Source organism: Vanellus vanellus (genome assembly GCF_965231255.1).
Source record: "Vanellus vanellus genome assembly, chromosome: 22".
Taxonomy (NCBI): Eukaryota; Metazoa; Chordata; class Aves; order Charadriiformes; family Charadriidae; genus Vanellus; species Vanellus vanellus.
In genome coordinates, this window is record NC_138927.1 from 3230299 (window position 1) to 3248082 (window position 17784).

General features: G+C 58.6%; 1 protein-coding gene across 1 annotated transcript in view; it reads right to left on the reverse strand.

The window, feature by feature from the left end:
- Positions 1-17784, reverse strand: part of PTPRU (protein tyrosine phosphatase receptor type U) — a gene marked incomplete at its 5' end in the record, with an annotated part of 77274 nt that overhangs the window by 35514 nt on the left and 23976 nt on the right. Inside the window, 8 exons of the mRNA XM_082494066.1 lie at positions 699-900; positions 1314-1423; positions 6054-6362; positions 9009-9302; positions 9936-10110; positions 10335-10450; positions 11164-11245; positions 11346-11617. Of these exons, the coding sequence (XP_082350192.1) occupies positions 699-900; positions 1314-1423; positions 6054-6362; positions 9009-9302; positions 9936-10110; positions 10335-10450; positions 11164-11245; positions 11346-11617 (1560 nt within the window). The remainder of the gene's footprint in view (positions 1-698; positions 901-1313; positions 1424-6053; positions 6363-9008; positions 9303-9935; positions 10111-10334; positions 10451-11163; positions 11246-11345; positions 11618-17784) is intronic.

Sequence of the window (17784 nt, forward strand, 5' to 3'; positions counted from 1 at the left end):
CTGGCAGAGGGGAGGAGATGGGAGCAGGATGCGACCCGGGCAGGACGCGAATGCTCCGGCCTCGAGATGCATCCCGGGGACAGCACTGCTCTGAACCACCGGCACAGCACGAGCATCCCACCCAGGCCAAAAGCACGCCCCAGCCAGCCCAGCAGCAGCCCCAGATCAAAGGTGGGGGACCCCCTCGTGCCCGGCACGGCCCCGCCGTCCCCAAACCATCCCTAGCAGCCGCTGGGGTCCGGCTCGCGCCACTCTGCAGTTTCAGTGCCCCCATTAGGGCTCATCTCAGCCCATTTACTGCAGTTAAGAGCAACGCCGCAGACATGAGCAAACAGCCCCGAGTACTGTAAGGTTAATTAACAAAGCTCAATTAATCCCTCGCTTGTACGCCGGTAGCTCAGACAGCACCAGCGCGCCGGGCTGGCCGGACTCCCCAGCCAGACCCACAGGCTGGGTGGCTTTGGGGGCTGCCCACGGTACGGCTGCCACCACCAAAATCTGATGATCTCCAAATTAGATGATCTCTAGAGGTCTCTTCCGACTCTGAAAACTCCGTGATTCCGTGATTCGGTGAAAAGCATCCTTCCATAGCAGCAGCCAGTCACCAAAATCCATGGGAGCGCACCAGAGGCTCCGGCACTGCCGTCATATACTTGTGCAGAGGAGAAGCACCGGGCATGGAGCCCGGCAGAACCTACCCGAGATGTTGGTGGTGATCTCGGTGAGCGCCGTCTGGCCGAAACCTTTGCCGGTGCGGGCCCGGACCGAGAAGAGGTAGGTGGTGCCGGGGTGGAGGTTGGAGAAGACGTGGTAGGTCTCGTTGCGTAGCTTGGAGACGGTACGTCGTGGGCCGGGCACGTTGACCGCCGGGTCGGAGGACTCGATGCTCTGGTAGCTGATCTGCAGGGACAGGGCAGAGCATCACCAGTGGCCACGGGAGCGGGGAGAGATCCCGGATCCGGGTGGAGACGGGGTTAAAGGGATGGATTCAGAGGAGGGGATGGTCATGGGGGCAGCTTAGAAGGCAGACGCTTTTTGGGGTAAATCAAAGGCCGTGGGCTTCATCAGAAAAGCTATTGCTGGATGATACTGGTGACCCCGAGAGGAGGACACCCCAGCAGGGACAGACCCTGCTAGTGGGATCCGTGCTCCAAACGCAGGGCTCAGGGGCAGCAGTAATGCCATAGCTGCCCTTCATCCCCACGACCGAAAGCAGCAGTTGCCCCAGATCCCCCTCCCACTGCATCCCCCCCAGCGGGACCATCCCATGTCCCCATGGGTTCTCGCGGGTGCCGCAGCCACCCAGGACATACCTCGTACTGGGTGATGAGGCCGTTGGGCTCCACCGGTTCCTCCCACTTCAGAAATATCATGTCCTCCAGCGGGGTGAAGGTGAGGGACTCCGAAGCGATGCCGCCAGGCACTGGGGAAGGAAAGGGGACGTGCTCAGATGCGGCAAGAAACAGAGCTGGAAGGAGAAATCCTCCAGGAAACCCCTCCAGGTGGCTGCAGCAGGTCACCCCGATGCCCAAACCACCACGTCCCTTCTGCCATGGGGGCTGGTGGCTCCCCAGGGTGATGCTCCCCAGGACAATGACGCTCCCATCACGCTCCCAGCCCACCGGTGACACTTTGCCATGGCGGGGAAGGTCCCCACCCCACGGCACAGACCCCGCAGGCACCGTTTCTGACATCGCACCCAATTTCCGACAGCACAGCAAAAAACCCCTGCGCGTCAATCCCCTTTTCCCATAGAACCCAAATCCCCCCCCAGAGCCACCGGCGTCCCCAGGAGACACTGCCGGCACTCCCCCCGGAGAGCAATAACATCCTCATCTGCAGACGGGCTCGACATGCCCCGGCCTTCCCCTCTAATTAACACCATCAACAATAATAACCGCAAACAATAACAGCGATCGACAGCACCAGGATCGATAGTCACTTCTTTACCGTGGATTTCTTGACCCGAGGGGGGTCAGCGAGGAGGACAGGAGAGGCGACGGCCCGGCAAAGACCCCGATTCACCAGCAGCATCCTCTGCTACGGGACTGTACGCCCAAAACGCACAACCCTCTCGTTGCAGAGGGCCGTCAGCCCTTCCTCCCCCTCTCTTTTTCCTTTTTTTTTTTTTTTTTTTTTGCAGGTTTTGTTCACATCTAATTACGGGGCCGAGAGAGAGGGATCGCCTTCCGCGCGCTTCCCACCGTGCAAATACACAATTTCCACTTGATTTACAAGTTAATTTAATCAGAGGCGCTGTGTCCTACATGTGTACACAAGGCGCTTATTAAATTTGTGGAGAATTACAGAAACCTTTAGGGCAGGAATGCGTGTACCTATATATATATATATATAATATCTATATAGCCTATATATTTTTATATATAGCTATAGGTACAGGCACCACACGCTTGTGCATGCACCAGGATGAGACCTGCAGAGACACACAACAGCTCCCAGGTGTGTGTATACCACTCTGCCATCCACAGACACAACTATCTATTTATTTATGCATTTATATATATTTATTCTCACTTGCATCGCGTGCACCCTGCCCGCACGGGAGAGCACCGGCTCCCTGCGCGCGCCTCCCCGCGGCACCGCCACGCTGCAGTGGTATTTCCACAGGCACCAGGGATCGAGCCTCATCTTTTCGTGCAGATGTAGTCGAAAATCTCCAGCTGTGGGTCACCGACCTTCCCTGGATCCATACGGGGCGCTTAAACACCAGTTGGGCAACCTACGGATGGGTCACCCTCTTCTCCCGGTGCCCCGCCGCGCACAGCCAGGAGCCGCCGGGACTTTGCCCGGGGTCCAAGGGGGATGCTGTGAACAACGCCCTTGGTTTGACCCAGTTCTTAACGCCCCAGAAATGGAGTTTTCCAGCTTAAAAAACAGGGTTTACCGCTCAGGACGTGGGTACAGCCCACACCAGGGCCACCCCCGAGACAAGCCCCAGCGCTGCATCAGCTGATGCTGTAACCAAAGCTGACCTCTTGCCAAAATAAACCACAAGCAAGGGTCCTATTATTAACGAGCCTTCGCCACCTTCGCTTAATTGCACTGGTGGTTGCTCATCACCCAGTCACGGGAGCTGGAATCCTCATCACCCTCCCAGGCTGGGAGACGCGGGGCCAAGCCCCCGGGGTAATGTCTGTACTATATCCACAGGCGGATATCCATCGCTTGATCCCACCCGAGAGAGCGAACGTATCCGCGGCCCCAAGTTCAATCACAGGGGGAAGCCACAAACGCCGGCGAACGAAGGCATAGGGGAAAGCAGCTGGAGGGATTACAGTATGGCAAAAAAAAAAACCAAACCCAAACATCTGGAGCTCCCGCGTTAATATTCAATAAGAAAACAGCTGGAGCAGTCACAGCACAGTGAGAACAGCTGAAGCAATTATAGCCGGCAAAAGAAACCGTCGGAAGCGTGAAGCCGGGTGCCCTGGGTCGGGCAGGCTCAGCGTTGGGGAAAAGCGCTGATGCGGCAGAGAAAGGCGACGAATTTCGGGTTTAGAGACGAAAAGGGGACCCAGAGACGCTCCCGGTTCCGCTCCAGCTCTGCAGGTTTTGCTTTCCAGCCCCAGGGGAACGGGAGCGACGAGAAACGCGCAGACAAAAGCTGCGCTTTCCGGTGGGACCCACAGCACGGCGAGTCCCGGGCGGGGGGATTTCAGGGTGGGCTTCTCCTCGGGGGGGCGGGGGGGGGGGCATCCGGGGGGCGTGGAGCCAGCCGGAACCTTTATAATTACCAATTCTACCACCTTAATTGCCGATTCTTGCTGCTAATAAGTGCTTTGGAGATTAATTACGTTCTTGCCTAACAGTAAGCGCTGGTGACTCTGCGAGAACCAGGGATGCTCCGACCCCACTCAGCACCCAGCGCCCACCCCGGGGCACAGCACCTCCTTGCACCCCGCACACGTCCCAACCGCTGCTGCCCTCCCAGACCAGGACAAGACACCCCCTCGTCCCACCGGCTGCAGAACCAGCCGTGGGAGCGGCAGCTTTTGGGGGCTGCCCGGCTGTCCTTGAGGGCGGCTGAGTGGTCACAGCCCGCGGAGGAGATGCTGATGGGGCAGCGAAGAGGATGGGATGAGGGGAAGGAGTCGTTAGCGGGAGCTGCCAGCCCTGGATGCGGCCCGTCGCTGACGGGTGGCACTGGAGACACGGAACGGGCTCTGCCCTGTACCTCCTATCACGTTTGCCAGATGACACAACACTGGGAGGGGTGGCTGACACGTCGGAAGGCTGTGCCGCCGTTCAGCGAGACCTGGCCAGGCTGGAGAGTTGGGCAGAGAGGAACCTGATGAAGTTCCACAAGGGCAAGTGTAGGGTACTGTGTCTGGGGAGGAATAACCCCATGGACCAGTACAGGCTGGGGGGTGACCTGCTGGAGAGCTCTGTGGAAAGGGACATGGGAGTCCTGGGGGACAAAAGGATGGCCACGAGCCAGCAACGTGCCCCGGTGGCCAAGAAGGCCAATGGCATCCTGGGGGCCATCAAGCAGAGTGTGGCCAGCAGGGCGAGGGAGGTCATTCTCCCCCTCTGCTCTGCCCTGGGGAGGCCACATCTGCAGCACTGTGTCCAGTTTGGGGCTCCCCGGGTCAAGGACAGGGAACTGCTGGAGAAGGTCCAGCAAAGGGCTGCGGAGATGATGAGGGGACTGGAGCATCTCTCTTACGAGGAGAGGCTGAGGGCCGTGGGGCTGTTCAGTCTGGAGAAGAGAAGACTGAGGGGGGATCTCATCAATCCTTCAAGGGAGGGTGCCGGGGGGATGGGAACAGTCTTTGTTCAGCGGTGCCCAGTGACAGGACAAGGGGCAACGGGCACAAACTGGAACACGGGAAATTCCATCTCTACATGAGGAAGAACTTCTCTCCTGTGGGGGCGGCAGAGCACTGGCACAGCTGCCCAGAGAGGGGGGGAGTCTCCCCCTCTGGAGCCATTCCAAACCCGCCTGGAGGTGTCCTGTGCCACCGCTGGAGGTGCCCCTGCTCTGGCGGGGGGTGGCACTGGGGGAGCTCCAGAGGGCCCTTCCAACCCTGACCAGTCTGGGATTCTGTGATCTCCAGAGCCCAAAATGACCTGAGCACTCTGGTGATGGAGAGCTGCAGCTGGGGACCGTGGTGCAGGGTAAGTCCAGACCTGGGAGACCTCTCCGGTGGCCCCAACTCCAGGACATCCTCAGGGAAGGGCTGGGCAGGAGCAAGAGATGCCAAACCCAGGAGTCCTGGAGCAGCGCCGGAGCCTCCAACGAGGACATCAGCCCAGTTAGGGTGCCGGCAGCGGGGACCCAACCCCAGGGCACAGCCAGGACGGGGAGAGGAGAAACAGCTCAGCTGTTGAGGAGCAAAGTTGCCGGCAACTAAACGGACACCTCTTATCAACACGCGCTCACCCGCAGAGCTCGTTTGCATCACCCGAACCCGCAAATTTAACCGGGGCAGAGCATCAGGGAAGCCGAGCCAAGTTGCGCCGGGCTCCGGTTAAGAGCGTTCTCCCAGAAACATCACAACGCCGAATTAATAGGCAACCGAGCAGATGAAAGATATTACCTAAATGCAAAGCATTGATTGTTTTAATTGTTGTTATTATCGCTGCTGGGCTTTGGTTCCACGCTAAGGGATGAGCGAGGACTAATGCTGGGAGAAGCCGGGCATCTGTTGGGCCCTTCACCAGACCGGGAATGGCTAAAACGGTCCCCTCGAAGGATGAGGGTGGCATTTCCGCAGCAATGTAGGATGTTTCTCTGCTGGAGATACCGGTGCTGCGTGTCCCCATCCCATCCCCTCGTCCCCCCAAGCCTCTCCCAGCGTTTCCCTTCCCCAGGCACCATCACTGCCCCCTTCTCTCACCTCCCCTCGCATAACCCCGGGGCTGCAACATCCCTTCCACCTCCCCATTAGCGCGACGGCCGCAGCAGATATTCCCATCATGCCCCTGCCCAAGGGCCATGGATGTGCACCGCACCATGGGAAACACCTCGGCTGCTCACCAGCCACCCAGTCCTATTTCTGGGGACGCCGCACATCCCCGAGCTGACTCACCATCCTCATCCGTCTGGAATACCACCTCCTTGCCCTCCTTGCGACCCTCGGGGTTGGAGAGGATGAGCTTGACGTGGATGTTCTTGTAGGGCAGCAGGTTTTTGATGGTGTAGCGGTTGGCGTTCCGCTCCATCTTCACACACTCGCGGAAGGTTTGGTTGTGGCCGGTGCCCACGAAATAGCGGTAGCAGAGCGAGACGGTGTAGGTGTGACAGCGGGTCAGGTTGTAACCCAGCGGCTCCCACTGCAACGTCAGCTGCCTGGACTGGATTTCGGAGAAAGCCAGGCCTTTGGGGGCCCGCATGGGCTCTGCAGTGGGGAAGAGAGATGGGGAGAGATGAGCGATGAAGCAAAACATCTCGTGGGTTTGTACGTATTGTCAGGGAAAGCCCTTTTACAGCATAGGAACAAGACAGGCGGGTGTGGAGAGCAACCCTGACCCCAAAACTGGGACCAGCTCCAGCAGAGGATGCTGCTGCCCTGCCAGACAGGGCTGGGGACACCACCGGGTCTCAAAGCCACCAACACTGCAGGGACAGCAGCCCATGTCTCCCTCTATGGAGCTAAAGCCGGGTACCAGCCCCGCGCCAGCGCAGAGCATCCAGGAGCATCCGCGCCACAAGTGGCCCCAACCAACCAGATAAACGTGCCCGTGTGATGGGAGCCCTCGCGTTTTCATCGAGCCCATGGCAGGCACTTGAAAGGACAGAAAGTGCCATCACCGGGAAGGAGTTTAATTAGCTCTAATTGGCGTGAACGGGAGAAGTCAGATTTAATGAGGAGCGGAGCTCCTTTGCCAACAGCACACGCAGTTTTGGTTTGGGTGGACGGCAGGAACTCCTCTCCATACCCACAGGTGGTGGGAAGGACCCCGAGAGGGAAGGGGGCTCTCTGCCCACCCCAGCCCAGAGCTGAGCCCTTGGGCTATTCCCCTGGGATTTGCAGCGTGCAGGAATTTGGGCAGCTCAGGGTTGCAAAAGGCTTTTGCAACCTCAGCGGCTCCTGCGGGTCCCGATGCCCTCATGGGACAGTGCAAAATCCCAGTTGGTTTGGGGGGGGGGCGGGGGGGAGGCGGGGGGAGCACAGCCGCAGGCGCACAGCCCCACGCTGTGGGGACCTCGGCTTTAACTTCCCACCGCGTCTGGCTCTGCCAAAACCCGCCAAACCTCAGCCCCGCTGCGCACCGCCATGGCTCCCAGTGGGTGGCCGCAGGGACCTCTCCCCGCTCCTCTCCCCGTGGCTTCAGGAGAACATCTCCCCGGGCAGCACTGGTGGTGCAAAGCTTCAACCTTCCCCTCTCCTTTTTATTCCAGTGTATTTAAATGCTCCAGGGGGGAGCCAGCAGCACAGAACTCAGGGCTGACGATGGCTGGTGGCACGTGGCCCTGTGGTGAATGTCCCCTTGACCCAGGGGCTGCAGGATGCATCCACCCACCCAGCGGCTTTTTCCAGGTTTCCCCCCCGAGGCCAGATCCTGCAAAGCGTGGGAGACGCAGTGCTGGGCAGACGGGTTCGGAAGGTGCAGAGGATCCCACCGTAGCCACTTTTCGGGTGGAGAAAGAGCGGTTGGGTCACCATCTGCAAACCCACCACAACCCAGGGGAAGGCGGGGAGAAAAATACATCATTACAGAACCTGGGAAGAGCCAAGGAAGCCTGAACACGGTCACCATAGGACGTTAAATATGGGGCGCTGAGAGTGTCACACAGCGCCTGTCGTCGGCTTCAAGGTAATACGGAAAGCTCGGCTTTCCCGCAGCACCTCTGAAAACCAATCTGGGGTGTAAAGCTGCCGCCAGCCCCTCGCCATGACGCCTGGGTCGGGGTCTGCACCTCCCCCTCCGCTGGCACCGACCGCCCCCCTCCCACACCTGAGCACACCCATCTCCGAAGCCAGCCCCACTGGTGGGGCTCCCCACGGCTACGGCCAAAGCCACCGGGGCCACCCCGCAGCCCCGGGGACACGGCCGGGTCCTGCTCCGCTCCTGCCACGTGTCAGGAGGATGCTCCCACCGGTCCCCGTCTGCGGGGCGATGCTCCGGGCTCACTCCCAGCTCAGCAGCACGGACTTTTTTGGGGGGGTTATATTTTTTGGTGCAGGGACCGGGTCTCAGGACAAACGCAGCACGACAATCCTGCGCCGCCTCCACGCCGTCTCCTTGCCTTCGACTTCGCTCAATTACCCGCAGTTAAACCCCGCCATCGGGAAGGCGGTTGCCATGGAGCGTCTGAAACGCTGCCGCCAGCCCCACCAGGGACAGGGACGTCCCTCAACCCCAGTCACCCCCCCCCGTAGGGATGCGGGGTCAGACTCCCCCCCAAGGGAAAAAGGCTCCCGCGCAGCCCTGGGGCGCTGGAGAAGTCTTCCCCCCATAACCCCCCAGCTGGGGGGCTGTTCAGCCCAGTTGGGGGGGTTCATCCCGGAGGAGAGAAGGCTCCAGGGAGACCTTAATGGGGCCTTCCAGTGCCTAAAGGGCTCCAGGAGAGCTGGGGAGGGACTTTTTACAAGGGCATGGAGTGATGGGACGAGGGGGAATGGCTTCAAACTGGAAGAGGGGAGATTGAGATGAGATATCAGGAGGAAATTCTTGGCTGTGCGGGCGGTGAGTCCCTGGCACAGGTTGCCCCAAGAAGCTGTGGCTGCCCCATCCCTGGAGGTGTTCAAGGCCAGGTTGGACAGGGCTTGGAGCAACCTGGGCTGGGGGGAGGTGTCCCTGGCCAGGGCAGGGGGTGGGAACTCAATGATCTTCAAGGTCCATTCCAGCCTAAACCATTCAATGATTCTATGATTAATGGCAAATCCGTCAGAGGAGCGATGCTTCGAGCTCCTGGACCACACCAGCAAACACCCTCAGCACCCATCCAGTCCCAGCCACGCTCCCTGCCCGGGGCTTGGGGTCGCAGAGGACCTTGCCCAAGGCCACCCGGGGTGGCTGGGATGGAGCACGAGACCCACCTGCACACTTGGTGCGGCTGATGAGGGGTGGTCCCGGTTTGCCAGTGCCCCCCTCGCCAGGCCGGGTGAGCAGGACGCTGATCTCGTACTCTGTGTCCGGATCCAAGTGCCAAAGCTTGTAGGTCTGCATGTTGACGGCGTGAACCTCCGACCAGGGCCCCGAGGTCATGCGGTACTCGATCTCCTTGCGCACGATGGGGCCATCGCCAATGATGGAGTTGGTGTTGAGCTGGATGATGAGGTAGGTGGAGCCAGCACGGAGCAGCTGGGGGGGCGCGATGGGAGTGGGGGGCTCTGGAAGAGAGCGGAGAAGGGGCAGGTGGAGCATCCCCACTCCAGAAGCAGCTCCACAGCATCCCCAGCCCTGGAGCCAGGCCAACGCCGGAACAACCACAGGTACCACGTTTTTATTTTCTTTTTTACTAGTTACAGACATTCACATCGTCTCTTCCCAAACGAACCCATTGCTCTCGCACTGCAGAGCATAGGACAAACTCAGATCCCCCCCCCAAGAGGAGGTGGGGATCGGCACCGTGGTACGGGAGGGCACTCTCCACTCCTTAAGCTTCAGCCCGTGCATATGCCCTACAGCGCTTTTAGGGAGGCTTTAACAGCTGCAATAGGGTTTTATCTGACCAAACCTTAATTATCTTTATAAGATACGCCACCCGGTGTGGTGCTGCACAGTTTCACCGTAATGACTTAATTCCCACTTACTGCAATCAAAAATAAATGATCTAAGGCCACCGCGAGCAGTAGTTTCCCGGTTTTGTGCTGAACCGTCCATGGGTAGCAACTCATTAGCAGTGAGAAACTGCGCTCCCACCACCCCGAGCGTCCCACCTTCCTCTTCCTCTCCGAACAGCGGAGCAGAGATACAGCCCATCCATCACCCAGCGACCCGGTGGGCAGCAGCGAGTCACCCACCTTTCACGATGAGCTCGGCGAAGTTGGAGACGCCCGAGCCGCGGCTGGACTGGGTGACGCAGCGGTAGAGGTCCTGCTCCTCCTTGGACACCTCGTCCAGCTGGAAGGTGGCCAGGAAGCGCCGGTGGCTGATGTGCTTCACGGAGGCAGCGGGGACCACCTCGCCGCTCTGCCTCTGCCCCACGGGGAGAGACAAGACGTCACTGGGAGGCACTGTGTGACACCCAGAGCCACCAAACGTGTCCCCAGATGACGCCTGCTTAAAAGCAGGGGAGGGGTTGCCCTTCTCCTCCCTTCCCAGTGGTGTCTTCTCCCAAGGGGAAAGCACAGAGGTGTTGCAGAAGCAAAGCATGGGGGGGGGACGGTGGAGATGCTGGTTTCACCACCGCCGTTGCTCACCTGCATGAGGAACCGCTCGGCCTCGGCGGCCTTGCCGGCGGCCACGCACTGGAAGGTGGCGTTCTGCCCTGCGTTGACCTCCACATCGCCCAGGCGGGAGAAATGAGGAGCTTTCGCTGCCGAGGGACGCAAGCATTGGTATTGCTGCAAAAATCCTACCGCAGCCCAAAAAGCCACCTGGGATGCTGAGGAGAACCTCCGGATGGGCTCGGTCCCCATCCTCACAGCCCAGCCAGGATCCCTCCCCAGCAATCCCACAGTGATGATCCTGGGCAGGATCCCGAGCTTGGCGTCAGGGATTTGTCCCTGTACAACCAGACGGTGTCCCGGAGAGAACACAACCTTCCCCTCCAGCATCCCGCAGCGCTGGTGCCAGATGCAGGCTATGGGGTTGATAGAGGAGGTCAGACCTCCCACCCCAGCCTAAAAGAAGTAGGGGGTGAACCGCAACAGCCAACGTGTTGGGACAGCCTGGGATTTCAGGTCCCCACTGGCCCAGGTGGCCCCTCTTGATGGGGACACTCTGGCCACATGTTCAGTCTGTGCTTCTCTGGGGTTTTATGAAAACTGAAGCAACGTTGGAGCTGGTGGGGATGGGGATGGAGATGGAGAAAGGAGCCCCAGAGGTACAGAGGAGACGGAGCTCCACCAGCCCAGGTGATGACAGGACACCCAGGTGCCACCAGGTTGCACCTCGGCATTAGTCCATCAACTCTGCCCAGGACCATCCCAGTGGGCACCAGCTCCCAACCCGGCTGTCCAGCGCCACTCAGCGGCACCCACTCCCCCACCCGCCACCCCCCCTCGGGTCCCATCCCCTGACACTCACAGCACGGATAATTCAAGAGCAAAATGTCATCCAAGCCAAGGTAACCCCTGCGCTCGCTGGAGACCACCGCCTCGAAGAGGACCTGTGGTACCAAACAGAAGGGTCACCCATCACCGGGGGGTTCCGGGTGACCCGAGGTGGGGTCTGTGCCGTGCAAGGAGGGGGTGGCCACCGGGGCTCACCTGGTACTCGCTGGGCCAGAACAAGCTGACGGCCAACTCCGCCTGGTGCCACTGGCGGCCGTGGGAACCGGAGGCGTTCCAGACAGCGCTGCCCACGGGGCCCCCCGTCACCCGGACGTAGGCGCTGAGGGTGCCGGGGCTGTGGCCGTCCCGGCTGTACATGAAGTAGCTGAACTGGAGGCAATGGGTGTCATTCTCGCTCAGCGCCTGGAAGAGCAGGTGAGCTTTCTGGCCCGGGGCGTGCTGCGAGGAGTTCACCATCAGGTAGGAGCCTGCGGATGGAGGGAGAAAGGGGGGGGAGAACATGGAGTAACCTCCTTGTTCTGCACCTCCTGAGCTTTGCCAGCAGGGATGGAGAAGGTGGAGGATGCAGGATGGCAAAGATGCGCACGACGCGGCAATGATGCTCGGGTCCTGCTGGGTACCGATCCGTGCCGGCCGCCGGGACATGCAGGACAGAGGCAGGGACGCAGGACGGAGTCACTATCAGACACCTATTTGGGCGGCAGCAGGACACCGAAACGGGACGTGGCCTCCAGATGAGGAGGGATGGAGCAGACCCGTTGCCTCCAGGATAAGCTGGTCCCCCCCCAGGATGTCGGGATCGGTAACGGCTTCGATGCCACCGGAGACCCTCCGCCTGCTTTCCTTTAATGCTCACAGCTTCGGCTGCATCAATACTGCCCTCCCCAGCCGGGCCCCAGCCGTTCCATTCCCATTCCCGTCGCCTCATATCATTTACCACACGGTTGTCGCCGAGTTTAAACTGTGCTCAGCAGGCGGTCGCAGGGGGGGAAAAAGCACTCGTCGGCTTAATGAGTGGCAGCGCCGCGGCTTCCCGGGGGGATGTCGGCGCAGCAGCTCTCCGGGATGCCAGCCCCAGACCCGGTTCCCCCACCAGCAGCCGCTGGTCCCCCATATCTCCCATCACCCAAAATCACCAGCAACAAAACCAGGAGTCCCGGCGCGACCCCAGAGCCGTACTTACAGGGCAGGCAGGATGGAAATCCCAAAAAGGATCCCAAAGGCAGCATCCTTCCCTGCCCCGCATGCTCCATCCCAGACGGTCCGGAGGCAGGAGGGGGATGCAGGAGTCCCGGCTCTCCGTGGGGCCAGGACACAGGGAAGCTGCCCTGTCAAACCCTCCCCATCACCAAAGGCGAGGGGATTATTAATATCCCTTCCAATTTAATAACGGCAGAAGCTGTAAGTAACAAAGCCGGGCCATTTATTTAAGTCTACCATTGTTTTCCTGACAGTAGGTGCTTAATTATTAATAGTTTTCACCGCTGGTTAATTTAAACAAATTCGTACGCTTTCCTCCCGTTGGCTCCAAGCGAGCGGGCACCGAGAAAAGCCTAACGAAGGCAGCAGGGGATTGCGGGGAGGGGGCACCCATCTGTCACCCCCAGCGTTTGGGAGCTGGGCCTGGGGGGGACCCCGAAACACTGAGGGGGTCACAGCATCAGGTGGGGAGATGCGGTGCCGGGTACCACACCGCGGTGCATCCTCCAGTGCATCCTCCAGAGAGGGGAGCTGCGGCAGTGGAAAGAAATCACCAAAAAGCAAAAATTTTAACGCGGGCGGATATTCAGGGTGAAATAAAACTATAACAATTTATTTTCTTGGAATCAAGCGCAGCCACATTTCATGGACAGAGGGGAAGGCACTATGTCCATATTCCTTCTCTTGTTGTTGTTGTGTGGTTTTTTTTCCCTCCTCTCATTTCCTCCAGCAAAATTATTTCTGCGCTAACGAGAGCGGCTCCATTTGGTCCAGGCAATGGCAGCCCGGAGAGCCAACGCCAGCCCGCCCCGCGCCAGGGGACATCTCCCGAAAGCCACCTCCAAACACGCGATCTGCCGGGCTCTCGTTAACCAACGCAGACTCTCCCTCCTCCCCTCCCTTTAAAACCAAAAAGCCAGAGGACGGAAATAAAGAAACCCAGGCTAAAATTAAACCACTGACAAGCTATTTTAAAAGGAGGAGAATGTCCCTTAAGGTCACCTGGGACCACGGACGCGAATGGGTGCCAACTCACCGGTGCATCGCTCATCCGGCAGGGTTTCCCCCACGCACTGCTTTGCCCCCTTAATTTTCTCGCCAGCGTTGCCGCATCGGAAAAAGCAGGCTCCCACTGCTCGCTTGTGTGCTAATTATATCCTCCTCCCCCGTAAACCACTGGTCCCAGCTTCAAGTTCAAGCTATGGTATGGGTCGGGGTTGGTTGTTGTTTTTTGGTTTTTTTTTTTAACGCAGGAGAAGCAGAGGACACTCATCCGTGTGTTGTGGTGCTGCATCCCGCACCGGGGTACCGCATCCCACACCGGAGCATCCCCCCGGCACGGAGTTGCTCCTGGGGCAGGTAGCTCCTCACAGAGCGGTGGCTGAAGGTTACAAACTCCCTTGGTAGCCCTTGGGCTATTTTTTTTTTTTTTTTTTTTTTTTTGGCAGGGGTCGTTTTCTTTTCGCAGTGAGGTTTTTCGCTTGTTTTTTTTTTTTTCCCTGCACCCCAATAAAAGAGCAGCACAGCCCTGCCTGGGTGCTCCCACCAGCACCACTGCTGCGCAGGGAGCTCAAGGAGGTAGATGGCACAGCCAGCTGGTGACAAGGGGGTGACAGCCTACGCGTACACTGCCACCACCCACCCCGCAGGACACAGCCCCACCACAGGTCCCCAACCCCCTCGTCCCTGGACTCTTCATCCAGCCGGGATGCTGCCGGTGGCACCGGGGATGCTCCCGGGGATACTGGGGATGGTCCTGGGGGTGGAGGGGGCTACACAGCCCCTTCCAGGGTGATACAGCAAGGACACGGGGGTCTCCCAGACCCCTTCCACTTGCTCCCTGTTAATCCAGGGGTGCCCCCCTGTACCCCCACCCCATGGGGTGTTCAGCTTCCAGCAGGATCCGGCGGCTTTCCCAGCCAGGGCGAGAGCAGAGCTGCAGCAACAGCTACGCAAACCTCCAAATTCCAGTTGTTTTTTTTTTTTAAAGAGTAGCTTACTTGCTGCCAGCGAAGCCGGAGATGGGGATGGAGAGGAGGGGGTGTCCCAGAGCCAGGGAGGATGGGGGGGGACAGGCAGGACCAGTCTCGGCAGCCAGAGGGTTAATGCAGTATCGGAGCTCATCAACACAGCACAGCACAGCCCGGGTTATTTTTCAGCCCTGTCCATGTGTTGGCATTACACAGCAAAAAAAAAAAAAAAAAAAAAAAAATCTGCTCCAGAAGTCACAATGGGGGAAAAAAAATCAATTCCAAATCTCCCACAAAACGGGAGCCGCAAAATCAACCCCGGGGCACCCCCCGGTTGAAACTTCAAACCAAAGGATGGGATTGGGGCGCTCATCCGTACCCGTGCTTCGCTCCTTAAATCTTTTCTCTGATCCACCATTTAAGGTTGGTTCGATTTGAGATCCCAGTCCAGGCGAGCCACCGCCCCCCTTCATCACCACAAAAAACAAGCGAGCCCCTCTCTCTCCATCCCATTCTCCCCCCCCACCCCCCCCAACTCGGCTGCAGCAATATAATTTAGTTTTCAGGTGGGCTTTTAGGGAAGAGCCCAAGTGTTCTGTGGAGAAAGAGAAAAGACTCAAAAAGCCCTAGATAATAATTCAATCAAACAAATGAGAAGAGAAACAAGCTTCCAGCGATGCTCCCTAAGGAAAAACCATCAATTTGCAACGCAAAAGTCGACAATGGGGTTTAAGTTGCAAAATCAGCCCCGGAGGGGATGCGCAGAGAAAACCTTGTACCCATCCCAGCAAAGTCCTCATGCGGGGTCTACGGCCAAATTTTCCCACTTGTGGGATCATCAGCCCTTCCTTGGGATTCCAATCGGGTCTTCGAGGATAATTCGGCAGCTTTGATAACCTCAGCCGTGAGTGGGAGAGCAACGAGCTCCCAGGGGTTTTCTCCCCAGCGGTGGGGCTGAAACCCGGTTGACCGCAGGGAAGGAGCAGCTCTCCCCATCCCGAGGGTCATCCTGCCCGCATCCCTCTGGGAACAACCCCAAACAGCTCAGCAAGGAGAGGAGGGAACAACCCACTTCCCCCTCTCCCCCCCCTCCCACCGGCTTCTTCCCCTGTCTCGCCGACTTCTTCCTCCTACAAAACCACCGAGAGATAAAAATAAAATTAAAAAAAAAAAAAAATCAAAATCAAAGAGCTATTAAAAGGCAGCAAAAGGCAGGCGGGATGACAGGCGGAGGGCGACACCGCCAGCCCAGAGGTGCCGAGGGACCAGGTCTGCCTCCAAGAAACCGCTTTGAAAGACGGAAGCCCGACGGTGTCTCCTCACCCGTCGGTTTTTCTTCTCGACGTGTCCCGGCACAGGAATGGGGTACCCGCTCCGCGCCGAGCCCCAGGACGAGCATCTTCCCGGGGGAGCCCCATCGCCGACAGCTGATCCACCACCACCACTGGCTCCTTGCGCAGACCGGAGGAATTCCCCCCAGGAGCCAAAAAACAAAATAAATCAAGCTTTATTTTTTCCCCAAGGATTTTAGGGATACGCAGCAGGAGCTGATCGGGAAGTGGTGCGGGAGGAGGAGCTGAAGGAGAGACTCCTTGGAGGGGATGAGGGGACATCGGAGCTCATCGGGGTGGGGACAACTGCTCGGTCACCCCCCGACACAGCCGCGTTGGGGCATCGCGACGGCGGCTCTGTGCATGGAGGGAAGAGCCAAAGAGGGAATAGAAACCCCGATTCACAGAGGGTTCTCTAACATCACTGAGTTTGAAAGGAGAACCTAGGAAAAAGCACCATTTGGAGGAAAAAAAAAAAAAAAAACAAAACAACTCAATAATATGATATTTCAGTATTTTTGAGTACGGCCGCGCAGAGCGGAGGAGCCCCGGGGTACTCCGACCCCCAGGACGGGGCTGCGGAGGGGGCAGGAGGGCGCGCAGCCTCCACCGGGGGGGCTTTTGCTGTGGTTTTTTCCCACCTCAGCTCACCTCCTTTGAATTTCCCCATGCAAATTCATCCAGCGACAAAGAGAGGTACCTGCACCTCCCCCAGGAGCTCCGCTGAGCATCCTCCTCCTTGTCCTCCGAGAGGCACCCCGCATCTCTGCGGAGACCAGGACGGGGACCCGACCCCGGCTCTGTCCCGTGCTCCATCCCGGACCTGCCCCATCCAAATTCACGCAGGGCTTAGCCTAAATACCCTGTTTTATCTTGATACGCGTTAAGTAACCTCAACTTTTTGATAGGACGAGGGGGAATGGCTTCAAACTGGAAGAGGGGAGATTGAGATGAGATATTAGGAGGAAATTTTTCACCCTGAGGGTGGTGAGCCCCTGGCGCAGGTTGCCCCGAGAAGCTGTGGCTGCCCCATCCCTGGAGGTGGTCAAGGCCAGGTTGGACAGGGCTTGGAGCAACCTGGGCTGGGGGGAGGTGTCCCTGCCCAGGGCAGGGGGTGGAAATGGATGATCTTCAAGGTCCCTTCCAACCCAAACCATTCTGGGATTCTATGAACTTGTGTTTCACTCCAGGAGCTCAAGAAATGAGCCTGATTTCACTCCCCTGCCCCATCCCTGCCTGCTGGACCACCCCACCGCCCAATCTCCCGCTCCGCAAAGTGCTTGGGGACCTGGCCGAATCCTGCCGTCCCTTCTCTCCCCCCAGGCTTCGGAACAGCAGGGCTTCTAGGAGATCAGACATCGCAGGGCCTGAAGGCAGGGGAGGACCAGCCTGGCCCACAGGGGCGATGCTTGGGGGGAGAGCGGGAGGGAAGCACACCCGAAGCATCCAGGGAGAGTTATTTCGGTGCAGACACAGCGATGGTGCATCCTCACGCCTGCCTCACCCGGCTCCTTAAAAAAAAAAAAAAAACAAAAACAAAACACCAAAAAAACCCCAACAAACCAATAAAAAAGAGCTGGGGAAAAAAAGAAAAAGTCACAATTGCAACGTGGGAGAGACCCATCCATCGTCTTTAGGTGCAAGAGGGAGACAAGTCAAGATGGGAAGAGAGGGGGAGGGGGGGGGAGGGCTGGGGGAGATAAAAAAACCCAGACCAAACAAGAAGGCAAGAAGAAAGAGGGATGGGAAGGTGGAGGTGGGTGGCCGGCAGCCAGCATCCGCTCCAATAAATCCTACGCTCCTTGAAACTGGCTGATCTCCAATAAAAACTCATTTTAATCCGAGACCACGAGACTCCTTTGGAAAGTGCTCCCTGGAGAGGCCCCGGTGCTGTGAAATGCTTCCTCCAGGCGAGCTGCTGGAGGGGACCAGGAGGGGTGATAAGGCTGCAGGAGCCTCGTGCGCAGCTCCCCACGCGCACCGGGGTAAAACTACACAAAAACGGGGTCCCTGCACCCACTGGGTGCCCCAAGGCCATGAGCAAACAGCGTCTACCTGTTATTCGAGGAGTCCCTGGCTATGGGGATGAGCATCCCTCTGGGTGTCATCATCGATCAGCAGTGGGGACAGAAG